The sequence below is a fragment of the Chanodichthys erythropterus genome, chromosome 16 (genome assembly GCF_024489055.1).
Source record: "Chanodichthys erythropterus isolate Z2021 chromosome 16, ASM2448905v1, whole genome shotgun sequence".
NCBI lineage: Eukaryota > Metazoa > Chordata > Actinopteri > Cypriniformes > Xenocyprididae > Chanodichthys > Chanodichthys erythropterus.
The window spans coordinates 39,027,777-39,041,566 of record NC_090236.1 but is presented as its reverse complement, the minus strand read 5'-3'; the positions used below and the strand labels follow the sequence as shown (position 1 = coordinate 39,041,566).

Below are 13,790 nucleotides of genomic sequence, written 5' to 3'. Positions count from 1 at the left end.
GTCTGCATACATGAAGTGAGGAAAAATATACAAATAAACATTCAAGTCGGGTCACAAATAAAAGAGGAAAATTAAACAAAGAGATGCGGGTATCTCTTCTGCTGCTCACCTGAGCTATGTCCCTCTATGCACATGCGCAGTTGTCATTCTAACTCAAATTATGAATGAAAAGTGACCGTTACAATGCGTAAAGCATTAAACATAACACACAACAGTGGTTAAAATATGTCCAATAAGAAGTTTTCCCATTTTTAACATTTAACAGTGGCTTAATCTGTCCCGTTTCAGACGTCATCACTCGCAAATGACAAACATTTGAAAGAGGATTTTGTGTAAAGCTGCACGTACATCCAAAGGAAAGACATAGCCCACAACAAACAAAATAGCCTAATGAAATATACAAAATAACATTTAAAAATATGATTTTTGTTCATTTTAGTTAATTTAGTTATATTTACTCTTAGATCTTTTCAAGCCTAATACTTTCAAGGCTCTCCCCCTCTACAACAACAACAACAACAACAACACACACACACACACACAAACACAGTTGAACATCTAAACTTTTACGACATCACGAGTGATTGTATCATGCTGTTAGATAACGAGAAAGGATATCTGGTCGGGACGTAGAATCAGTAACGCGTGGATATTAGCTCTTCAAAGACTGTAAAACATCTAAGGATGTTTCGGGGTGTTTTACTACAGCTCTGGTGAATCTGGAAGAGTCTGACATTGTGAACTCTGGCATTGTGAACTTTGTTTGGCTTTGTAAACATAGGATTAATGCAGGTCGATTAGGACATTTTTTCCAAGTCATCTCAATGGCAAAATGTGTCCCAATCACCCCGAATTCATATTGCGTAGGTTTTCTCTACAAGAAATTGATGAAAACAGTAACATTACTGCAACTTTTAGTTTATCAAGTACTGTTATTTTACTGAAACAAGACAAAAAGAATGTTTCATTTACCCCCAACAGTTATTTTTCCCAGTTAGCCATAGGCCTATAGTTATTCCTTTTATTTTTCAGACCTAAAATGTTGATCACTACAGGCATAGTTCAAACATGCAATGCTCAAGAAAGCTCATTTTGGTGTAATCTTTGTGAGCTCTCACCCAGAACAGAAAACTTTGTATTAGGTGTTCTAGACAAAAGCTTCATACTAACAGAAAATATTATGTAAGTTAAACTGTGAGTGTACTTTAACGTTATACAATATTTTCAATACGAATATTATGGTTTCATGTTGCTTTAAAGATTTTTGTTTGTTATTTGCTAATACTTTTTCAACTAACACTTCAACATCCAGCCCAAGATGTACAGTATGAGCTAAGGATCTTAAAAGGCTGTTAATCTTAAAAGGCTAAGGCTGTTAAAAGGCATTCCACACTCTGGTTAAACCATTAGTTCAAATTTTAAAAAATTGTGTTTGCACAAAACTAAATTCAAGAGATGAGTTTACTACAAAAGTGTGTATAAGGCATATAGGACGGCACAAATTAAAGAGATGTATGAGCTAAGGATCTTATTTGGCCGCAAATAAACAGGTAATGGGATGTTCAAAGTGACACAATATACAGTTAGATATTCTCCTACTTCATATGTCTGCAAATAGTTGTGGCAAAATCTTTGAAAAGTGCCAATTAGCTATAAATAATACAGAAATCCTCTCTCCTGGTCTATTGCGAAACTTTGGTGATTTGTAAATGAAATTTTTTCCCCCACTAATCGCTGATGTTGTTTACATTTTGTTTCTTTGTTGTTTTATTTATTTATCTATTTTTGAACATTTGTACAGTTTGTAAAGACTGCTCTCTAAGCATGGTCAAACATGTTCACAGGAGTTCATGAAAACATAAATACAGCATAAAGAGAATTAAATGACCACCTTTCTACATGACACTGCTTAAGACTAAACAGATGACATTTCTTTTAGGTCATTTTTCTGGTATGTGTTCAATGTGGGATCACAAGACACAACGCCCCAACAACAAAAACAAGTGAGTCTTGCTGTTTTTCTGTTACCTAATACAACTATTACACCTCAGGTTTTTCTAACTATTACACTTAAAGCTGAGCATTTCACTGTTCTTTTGTGTATGTCTCTAAACATCCATTAAGTAAATTAATTACAGTTGAAAAGTAGTCATTTTAGGTAAAAGGTGGGATGATTCATGACTTTTAGGTGCCTGTCTATTAGGTCTGATCCACAAAACAGATGGTGTGCTTTATGTCTTAATAATTTGTTCTTCTGTTTATGAAAGCATGCTTTGAGATAACTTATATGTGAAACATGCTCAGTCACATTCAGTCACTCTGAATTCTAGTTCATATTAATTGAACGTTGTTATTCCCCAACATGTTTAACAATGCTAGTTTTCTCTGCCTCATCAAAGTTCCCACAAGTTCTAGTAGTATAGTGAATCTGAAACCATACCAAATATTAGCATGTAACAGTCTGGAGACATTTGTGTTTTTATGATTCTTTGATTTTTGTTTGCATTTCTTCTGAAACTTACTGTTTTAGAAATTGTTTACCAACTTTTAACATCAACATTCTCAACGTATTGCGTGTGATTGTAAGGTTTTGTGTGTCTGTTTTCCTTACACTTTTGGCTGGAAAAACAACAACTATGTTTATCTGCTGTAATGCTAGTGAGCTCAAGGTGTTCATAAATAGATTTTTGGGGCAGTACGTGTATACAGAATGTAGCAAAAGGATCTTTGAAATATTTTATTTTGTAAAACATCTGCGTAGCGAATGGTACCTTTAAAATCATTGTTTTATTATTAATATCATTAAGTTCTTTGTCATGATTATTATTTTTGCTTTTATTTTTACCTCCTAAAGAATCAGGTTTGCAAGTTGTGTAATACCGTTTTTATGAACTCTTGACCACAAAAGAATGAGTTAAGTGATTCAACCTTTTATTTCAACAATATATTGACGAATAGATACATACATTGAAATAATAAAGAAAATGATAAAAATAGCATTAAATAAAAACAGCAAAACAATAATAATGACATTACCGTTTGTCTAACCAAAAAAGAAAATCTCTGCAGGCTATCATGTTTTGTTCTAGCTGATTAGAGTTTCAACTATTTCATCAATGTCAGCTTTCTCATTTGTTGAAAACATACGTCAGTTACACATGTACACATACAGAGAACCTCTGTAACTTTGAACAATATGTACGCCATGTTTTAAGTTTTAATTTTACTCAATATATTTTTAATTAGCTAGAGGTCTATAACGGAACTTTACCATGTTAATATTTGGAAAAATTGCTTAAAGCCTACACAAAATGAAATACATCCTATCTTCTTTCTAAATTCATGTTATGGATCTTAATGTAAACAATTCACCCATGTTTTTTTTTTTTTTTTGTCCTTGTAATCTTTAATCATATTATGCTAACTGAATCTTTTGGTGTAATTAATAGACATCCCTGTTTCATTGTGGCCTGCCTTAATTCTATAAAGTTGTTTATGGCTTGACGACAACCCCCTTTACACCACCCTCCATTGAGGGAGGGTTTACCCCAATCAGATGTCCTGATAACCCACAAAGATACACAGAGCTCAGTTGCTCTCTTTAACGAGTTGATCTTCAGTGCAATACCAGGTTGACGGAGTGGAGTCCTGTGCTACTGCTACATATCGTTGATTAAAGGTTGAAGGAAATTTATCTGTTTGTTACATGGATTGTCTGAGACTGACGCAAACTGTGATTCTTCGACTAATACTGCTTCAGGGGGTCTGACCTATAAACCACAACTTCAAAGCATTAATGCGCAACAAGGCCTGGACAATTGTTTAAGGACTCGCTCACAGGAGATTCCAGAAACTATTAAAATCATTCAGCATCGAATAGAAGACAAAGTTTATATCGTGCACAAAGTTGAGTTCTGAAAAGTCTATCTTCAACGCAGCAGATTTCTGAAATGGAGTGTGATGGAGAGTTCTGATGAAGATCATCGATGCTGCATTTGAATTGAATAACGATTGTGAGGGGGATACCAAATGTGTAACAAATCTCAAAAATGAAATGGACATTGTAAGAGCCCTGAAAAATTCATGGCCTGATACAATCAGTCATACAACAAGTTTGTGTATTATTAACACCAAAGAGTCAGTCTGTGTAAGTATTTGAAAAAGTTCTGGATGTGATGTCTGAATATAGCAACAAGTTCAAAGTTACAGAGGTTCTCTGTATGTGTACATGTGTAACTGACGTATGTTTTCAACAAATGAGAAAGCTGACATTGATGAAATAGTTGAAACTCTAATCAGCTAGAACAAAACATGATAGCCTGCAGAGATTTTCTTTTTTGGTTAGACAAACGGTAATGTCATTATTATTGTTTTGCTGTTTTTATTTAATGCTATTTTTATCATTTTCTTTATTATTTCAATGTATGTATCTATTCGTCAATATATTGTTGAAATAAAAGGTTGAATCACTTAACTCATTCTTTTGTGGTCAAGAGTTCATAAAAACGGTATTACACAACTTGCAAACCTGATTCTTTAGGAGGTAAAAATAAAAGCAAAAATAATAATCATGACAAAGAACTTAATGATATTAATAATAAAACAATGATTTTAAAGGTACCATTCGCTACGCAGATGTTTTACAAAATAAAATATTTCAAAGATCCTTTTGCTACATTCTGTATACACGTACTGCCCCAAAAATCTATTTATGAACACCTTGAGCTCACTAGCATTACAGCAGATAAACATAGTTGTTGTTTTTCCAGCCAAAAGTGTAAGGAAAACAGACACACAAAACCTTACAATCACACGCAATACGTTGAGAATGTTGATGTTAAAAGTTGGTAAACAATTTCTAAAACAGTAAGTTTCAGAAGAAATGCAAACAAAAATCAAAGAATCATAAAAACACAAATGTCTCCAGACTGTTACATGCTAATATTTGGTATGGTTTCAGATTCACTATACTACTAGAACTTGTGGGAACTTTGATGAGGCAGAGAAAACTAGCATTGTTAAACATGTTGGGGAATAACAACGTTCAATTAATATGAACTAGAATTCAGAGTGACTGAATGTGACTGAGCATGTTTCACATATAAGTTATCTCAAAGCATGCTTTCATAAACAGAAGAACAAATTATTAAGACATAAAGCACACCATCTGTTTTGTGGATCAGACCTAATAGACAGGCACCTAAAAGTCATGAATCATCCCACCTTTTACCTAAAATGACTACTTTTCAACTGTAATTAATTTACTTAATGGATGTTTAGAGACATACACAAAAGAACAGTGAAATGCTCAGCTTTAAGTGTAATAGTTAGAAAAACCTGAGGTGTAATAGTTGTATTAGGTAACAGAAAAACAGCAAGACTCACTTGTTTTTGTTGTTGGGGCGTTGTGTCTTGTGATCCCACATTGAACACATACCAGAAAGATGACCTAAAAGAAATGTCATCTGTTTAGTCTTAAGCAGTGTCATGTAGAAAGGTGGTCATTTAATTCTCTTTATGCTGTATTTATGTTTTCATGAACTCCTGTGAACATGTTTGACCATGCTTAGAGAGCAGTCTTTACAAACTGTACAAATGTTCAAAAATAGATAAATAAATAAAACAACAAAGAAACAAAATGTAAACAACATCAGCGATTAGTGGGGGAAAAAATTTCATTTACAAATCACCAAAGTTTCGCAATAGACCAGGAGAGAGGATTTCTGTATTATTTATAGCTAATTGGCACTTTTCAAAGATTTTGCCACAACTATTTGCAGACATATGAAGTAGGAGAATATCTAACTGTATATTGTGTCACTTTGAACATCCCATTACCTGTTTATTTGCGGCCAAATAAGATCCTTAGCTCATACATCTCTTTAATTTGTGCCGTCCTATATGCCTTATACACACTTTTGTAGTAAACTCATCTCTTGAATTTAGTTTTGTGCAAACACAATTTTTTTAAATTTGAACTAATGGTTTTACCAGAGTGTGGAATGCCTTTTAACAGCCTTAGCCTTTTAAGATTAACAGCCTTTTAAGATCCTTAGCTCATACTGTACATCTTGGGCTGGATGTTGAAGTGTTAGTTGAAAAAGTATTAGCAAATAACAAACAAAAATCTTTAAAGCAACATGAAACCATAATATTCGTATTGAAAATATTGTATAACGTTAAAGTACACTCACAGTTTAACTTACATAATATTTTCTGTTAGTATGAAGCTTTTGTCTAGAACACCTAATACAAAGTTTTCTGTTCTGGGTGAGAGCTCACAAAGATTACACCAAAATGAGCTTTCTTGAGCATTGCATGTTTGAACTATGCCTGTAGTGATCAACATTTTAGGTCTGAAAAATAAAAGGAATAACTATAGGCCTATGGCTAACTGGGAAAAATAACTGTTGGGGGTAAATGAAACATTCTTTTTGTCTTGTTTCAGTAAAATAACAGTACTTGATAAACTAAAAGTTGCAGTAATGTTACTGTTTTCATCAATTTCTTGTAGAGAAAACCTACGCAATATGAATTCGGGGTGATTGGGACACATTTTGCCATTGAGATGACTTGGAAAAAATGTCCTAATCGACCTGCATTAATCCTATGTTTACAAAGCCAAACAAAGTTCACAATGCCAGAGTTCACAATGTCAGACTCTTCCAGATTCACCAGAGCTGTAGTAAAACACCCCGAAACATCCTTAGATGTTTTACAGTCTTTGAAGAGCTAATATCCACGCGTTACTGATTCTACGTCCCGACCAGATATCCTTTCTCGTTATCTAACAGCATGATACAATCACTCGTGATGTCGTAAAAGTTTAGATGTTCAACTGTGTTTGTGTGTGTGTGTGTGTGTTGTTGTTGTTGTTGTTGTTGTAGAGGGGGAGAGCCTTGAAAGTATTAGGCTTGAAAAGATCTAAGAGTAAATATAACTAAATTAACTAAAATTAACAAAAATCATATTTTTAAATGTTATTTTGTATATTTCATTAGGCTATTTTGTTTGTTGTGGGCTATGTCTTTCCTTTGGATGTACGTGCAGCTTTACACAAAATCCTCTTTCAAATGTTTGTCATTTGCGAGTGATGACGTCTGAAACGGGACAGATTAAGCCACTGTTAAATGTTAAAAATGGGAAAACTTCTTATTGGACATATTTTAACCACTGTTGTGTGTTATGTTTAATGCTTTACGCATTGTAACGGTCACTTTTCATTCATAATTTGAGTTAGAATGACAACTGCGCATGTGCATAGAGGGACATAGCTCAGGTGAGCAGCAGAAGAGATACCCGCATCTCTTTGTTTAATTTTCCTCTTTTATTTGTGACCCGACTTGAATGTTTATTTGTATATTTTTCCTCACTTCATGTATGCAGACGTTTAAGTTTAGCTATATTAGCCTATTAAACCCTGGGGCGTGGGGAAATTATGACAGCTCTCTCTCTCTCTCTCGTGCATCTTTTCATCCGGTACAACACTGTTTTTCTCTTTGGACTACGCAACATTTTAACTTTGCGTTACAGCATGTTTGAGACATTGTTTTAGAAGCACTGTTGACCTCTTTTGAGATTGTTGAACATCATGTGAAAAAAACTTTTTGTTTTGTTGTTGTTTTTAACATTTGTAATGTTGTTTGTGGGGGAAAACACCCTTCAAATGTATATATGAAAAGAGTTTTAATAAAACAACCCTTGATTGCATTGTTTAACCTCAAAACCTTGTTTTGCATTTTAAAGCATAATGTTTTACATGGTTTTCAGAAACCTTTTCTGATAACATTTTACTGTGTCTGAATACTACGTTTTAGTTTTCAACGATCCGTATCATTTTAAAGTTGTATGTGAACGTGTTACATGTGTGTGAAAAAATGTTTTGTGTTTTTAAAGTTTAAAGCATATAGTTTTCAATATACTTTACTCCAAAAACACATTCTCAAATGGTGGAACACATAAAAATTCCCCCCCAGTGGAAGAGGATGCTATCAAAGAAAGAATAAATCAATAAGTTAATGGATAAAAAAAAAAAAATGTTAAAACTTTATTCACAAACATTATTTTGTTTAATTATTTTACTACCATTTAAATATACACCTCTGCACATGTCTGTCCTCCGGTGTTGGGGGGCGTGTTAGGGGGCGGAGACTTGGCAGCGGCTTCACATGCCGATCTATTCTCATTCTACTTTTATCGCTGGTGAGTGAAGATGTATTGCATGGAGCAGTGTAAGAGTTATTTTTGTTAAAAACTAAACAAAACCTTAGCAGCAAATTGCAGTGTTAAAATGTTTTGCTTAAAACTATTCATCTTTTTAACAACTGTTGCTTGATAGTTTTAATGCTAATGCACGTGTTTGATATTTTACCCTGTTATTTTTCTGTTATCTTGTGTGAAAGACATCCTCTAACTTGTTTTACATTTTTCTGATAATGCTTAAAAAGGTCTGGATAGGCCTTTGGGTTTTAACAGTATACATCATTTTAAAAGTTATTAAAGTTGTAGACCCTATGTGAAATGTTTGTTATTGTGAAAGAAGCTTTCTTCAAATGTATGTGAAAAACGTTCTCTAACTTGTTTTACCTTTGTTAAAAGTTCAAAGCACTTTTTCTGATAACGTTTTAAAATGTCTGACTTTTGTTTTTTACCGTTTTTAAAACTGTGTTTGGAAAACTTGTTTTACATTTTTAAATGATTGGACATTGACTTTAATGTTTTTCATGTGATGAAAAGGCTTTTTCTGACTTGTTTTACTTTTTTTCTGAAAATGTTTTAAATGTTTGAACATTGACTTTTTGGTTTTTAATGTAATTGAAATGCTTTCTCTAACTTGTTTTTACTTTTTCTGGTAACCTCTTTAAAATATCTTTTAAGCCTTTGTGTTTTAAACGGTACACTTTATTTTTATGTCTTCAAAATAAAAACTATACAGATGTATGTGGAAACAAAACTTTCTTTAATAAAAACATTCCTTGACTCCCTAATGTCTGTCACTGTCACCCAATACATTCTTTCACATTTTAAAATTTTAAAGCATAATGTTTTACTATATATATATATATATATATATATATATATATATATATATATATATATATATATATATATATACACACATTTGACCTTTTCTGATAACATTTTACTATGCCTGAATGCTAGCCTATGTTTTTTTGTCTTTAACAAACCGCATCACTTTAAAGTTGAATGATGTGAAAGTGTTACATGTGTGTGAAAAAAATGTTTACCTCCCACGTTTCATGTTTTTAAATTTTAAAGCACATAGTTTTAAACAGTTTCAATATACTTTACTCCATATATAAATTTCCCCCAGTGGGAGAGGTGGATGATGCTATCAAAGAGTGAATAAATCAATTAATGAACTCAAATTAATTTAAACAGTTAATGAGTTAATGAACTAAAGAATGTTAAAACATCATTATTTATAAGCGTTATTTTATTTTATTCCCATTTAAATGTGCATCTCTGCTCTCATCTATCCCTCCGGTGTTGGGGGGCGTGTTAGGGGCGGATGACATCGATGTTTGGAGGTGTGTTAGGGGCGGAGACTTGGGACCGATTTCACAGGACGTTCTGACTTCATTCTGTATTTGACAACGAAGAGATAGGATGTCTTTCATGGTGCAGTGTAAGAATTATTTATTGCTAAAACGTTAACAGTAAATTGCAGTGTTAGAAATGTTTTTGCTTTTTAAAAAAACATTTGTCTTTTAACACCTATTGTTTAATATACTTAATGCTAATGCGTTTGTTTGATACTTTTTGTTTAAATCTTGTGTTTAATTATTTAACTGGGATTTTTAAATATACACATTCTATCTTTCGGTGTTGAGGTGGGCCCTGTTAGGGGCGGATGACGTCGATGTTTGGAGGCGTGTTAGGGGCGGAGACTTGGGAGCGTTTTCACAGGCCGTTCTGACTTTATTCTGAATTTGCCAGTGATGAGAAAGGACGTGTTTCACGGATCAGTGTAAGAATTATTTATTGTTAAAACGTTAACAGTAAATGTTAGAAATGTTTTGCTTGAAAACCCCATTTGTCTTTTAACAACTATTGTTTAATACACTTAATGTTAATGTGTTTGTTTGATACTTTTGTTTCAGAAAATCTAACAACATTTTAAATTGTCTTTGTGTTTGTACAATTCGTTAATGTCTTTTTAAAAACATTCAAATATGTGGAAAAAAAAAAAAACTTTCTTTAATAAAAACATCCCTTAAAACCCATGTCTGTCACCCCGATACACTGTTTTACATTTTAAAGTTTTAAGCACCATTTTTGAATACTTTTTGATCGTTTTCAAACATTTTCACTTCAAAAACACACAAAGTCCAAAACACAGTCATAAATTCCTTAGTGGGGGTAGTAGGGAGGGGTAGTGGGGTAGTGGGGGAGGACAAAAACAGGTGGCCAAAACAGGTGTCCGTTTAATATACTTAATGCTAATGCAATTGTTTGTTTGATACTTTTTGTTAAAATCTTGTGTTTAATTATTTAACTGGGCTTTTTAAATATACACATTCTATCTTTCGGTGTTGAGGTGGGCCCTGTTAGGGGCGGATGACGTTGATGTTTGGAGGCGTGTTAGGGGCGGAGACTTGGGAGCGTTTTCACAGGCCATTCTGCCTTCATTCTGAATTTGTCAGGGATGAGAAAGGACGTGTTTCACGGATCAGTGTAAGAATTATTTATTGTTAAAAACATTAACAGTAAATGTTAGAAATGTTTTTGCTTGAAAAACCCATTTGTATTTTAACAGCTATTGCTTGATATACTTAATGTGCTTAATGTTACTTAGTGCACTTGTTTTATACTTTTGTCTCAGAAGATCTGAACTTTTTTAAATTGTCTTTGTGTTTTAATTGTACAATTCATTAATGTCTTTTAAAAACATTTAAATATGTGAAATAACTTTCTTTAATAAAAACATCCCTTAAAAACCCATGTCTGTCACCCCGATGCACTGTTTTACATTTTAAAACTTTAAGCATCGTTTTCAAACATTTTCACTTCAAAAACACACAAAGTCCAAAACACAGTCATAAATTCCTTAGTGGGGGTAGTAGGGAGGGGTAGTGGGGTAGTGGGGGAGGACAAAAACAGGTGTCCAAACAGGTGTCCAGTCCAGAGGGAGGGGGGGGGGATATTTTTATGGGGTCATAAATCAATCATTTTTGACACATAGTACCCTATAACCCTCTCTTGCATATATTAAAACGTTATTCATGCTCGATTGTTCTGTTTGTTCTTCCAACTGAAAACCAAGTCATTTTAACGTTTTTCGATCGCTTTATGCTTTGATGTTATAATAGCAAGTTATTTTCATGGCCAGATAATAACTCTGTTTATAATATTCTGTGAGGGACTTAGTTTGCTGGACAAACGAACAGTTTCTCTAAATAATTATTAAACCAGAACTAATCATATATGTAATCGATTATAATTCGTTGTAATTGATTCACAATATATGTTTAATTCCCCGTTGGGTCGATATATGAATCATAATTTATTCATAACCTTATGAATTATTATATTCATATTTCATCCATAAATTGATTAATAACCGCTACACATTCGTTACAACAGAATGAACATCTAACAGTTCACCGGAAATGCCTGAGCTGGCTTAACCACAACCAGGAAGTAGCCATGAATATAGTCAATTAACTGGTAAGTTAGTTAACTTCTTACTGAACTGCAGGTTATGTAATTAGTGTAATTTTAAAGTGACTTAAAAAGTTAAAGTTACTTTAAAGTGCTCAACTTTTTAACTCCAGTGACAAAGAGACTAAATTTCATTTGCCAGCAAGCTCAAACGTGATTGGTTTTACCTAACACAATCCGGACCTGAAAGACCCTGCAACAGATCATAGACTTGGAAAACCCTTCTCTGCACGCCGATGAGAAGATTCACAATTAATGTCAACTCAAGCAAGTAACTCCAGATTATAAAGCTGAAACTGGTGCATTTAAATGAATGATTCATGGTTTGTTCAAGTCAGATCTTTGAAGTGCATATTTTGCTAGGAATCCTGTTCATCATATCACTCTCTCTCTTAAAACTCTTTCTCTCTCATTTCATTTCTTACTGTAACATGTATGAATGTGTGTGTATGTGTGTGTTTGTGTTAGAATAAATAAAGTCTCTTGTAGATTTTAAAAGAAAGTGTCTTGTATTATGTGCTTGTAAAATTTAATGTCTGCTAGGAATCCTGTTCATCGTATCACTCTCTCTCTTAAAACTCTAATCAGTGTTTTCATGATAGTGGATATTCATATCTGCTACAGGAGCTGAGTACGGCTTGAGCAGATGAATGGCTCGGTCGTAAACTAAATAACTCTTCATAATTTCCTAATATTTCATTTGAGCTAATTTTGCTCCTTTTCCTTACAAGCGCTACAAATGATGTGATTGTGTCCTGTTGACTTAAAATAAACTAAACAGTAAATGCAGTATAATGATACTAACTCTAGTTTCTCCAACTTGAATTGTGGGTTCATCAGTAGATCACTGAGGTTTTTCACTCCAGAGTCTCCTAGTTCATTCCCGCTCAGGTCCAGCTCTCTCAGGTGTGACGGGTTTGATTTCAGAGCTGAAGTCAGGATGACACACTGTTTCTCTGTAATTCTGCATCTCCACAGACTAAAGACAGAAAGAGAAAAGACAATGATTCAGATCTATGATGATCAACTAACATGTTTAGCTTCATCCAGCAGACTTTTGCTGACAAATAAACAGGGATATCCAGGTGAAGGTAACATGGAGAAAGACGACACATTGTTCATTTAAATATACTACCGACATTGTAACAATACAAAGCTTGAAATCATCAATCTATTTATGTTAGTTAACACATCTTTAAGGTTGGTTCGTGTCAATGTCACCCTTGGTTTGATCACTGGGATAAATGTGTTTATGTCGGTTGTTTTCAGACACATTGTCGACTCACTAACACTTTACAATAATCTTTCATTTGTAACATTAACTACATTAGTTCACATGAACCAATGATGGACAATACTAGCACAGCATTTAATAACCTTAATGTAAGTTTCAACATTTACTAATACAGGTTTAAATACAAAAGTTTTCTGTTAACATTAGTTAATCCACTGTGAACGAACATGAACAATGAATAATTGTATAAACGAACATTAACAGATTAAGGAATAAAAGTATTTCCTGAAGCAGAAGACAATCAATCAATGACAAGACACATGCTGGTCAATGGAAATATGGTGCATAAATTTTTTTTTTTTTTTTTTTTTTTGAGTGTGACAGCATCAAAATGTGTGTTACGTGGTTCATGATACATTAATATACAATGCTTTTGTTGAACATAAAACAAAGTTCTTTAAACCGGATAAAAAAGTGAAAGTGATTAAGATGAGCTGGACAGAGAGAAGTGGAAGTGCTTGTGTAACACGAGAGGGAAAAACACATTGTTGAACCTCTTCTTGAAGCACTTCACTCAAACGAGGCTTCGAACTTCACCGGTGACGTCATTTCACTAAAACAATACAAGCCTCGATACGGAGCTCCGGCGGGAAGAACCTGACGTTCTCGACACAAGCTTCGAAGCCTCAGTATCAGGAGTAACATCACTAGAATAAAGCTGCACTTGTGTTCAGTCAACTTGCCTTCAGTGGATCTTATTACAGGCAGATTCTGATCACAGATTTTTAAAATGCACTTGTTCAAAAGTTACAGTATATGCTGCACCAAAATTAGACATTTTATATTTTGTGAAATACAAACATTAAATTGA

General features: G+C 33.5%; 1 protein-coding gene across 8 annotated transcripts in view; it reads right to left on the bottom strand.

Moving 5' to 3' along the window:
* LOC137002553 (NLR family CARD domain-containing protein 3-like) overlaps nt 1–13,790 on the bottom strand; it is a 140,375-nt gene that overhangs the window by 107,195 nt on the left and 19,390 nt on the right. For 3 of the 8 annotated variants that reach the window (XM_067362285.1, XM_067362286.1, XM_067362287.1), the window contains exon 11: nt 12,491–12,664. The exons of the other annotated variants lie outside the window; for them this stretch is intronic. In XM_067362285.1, coding sequence (XP_067218386.1) covers nt 12,491–12,664 — 174 coding nt within the window. The remainder of the gene's footprint in view (nt 1–12,490; nt 12,665–13,790) is intronic. 8 annotated transcript variants of the gene reach the window in all.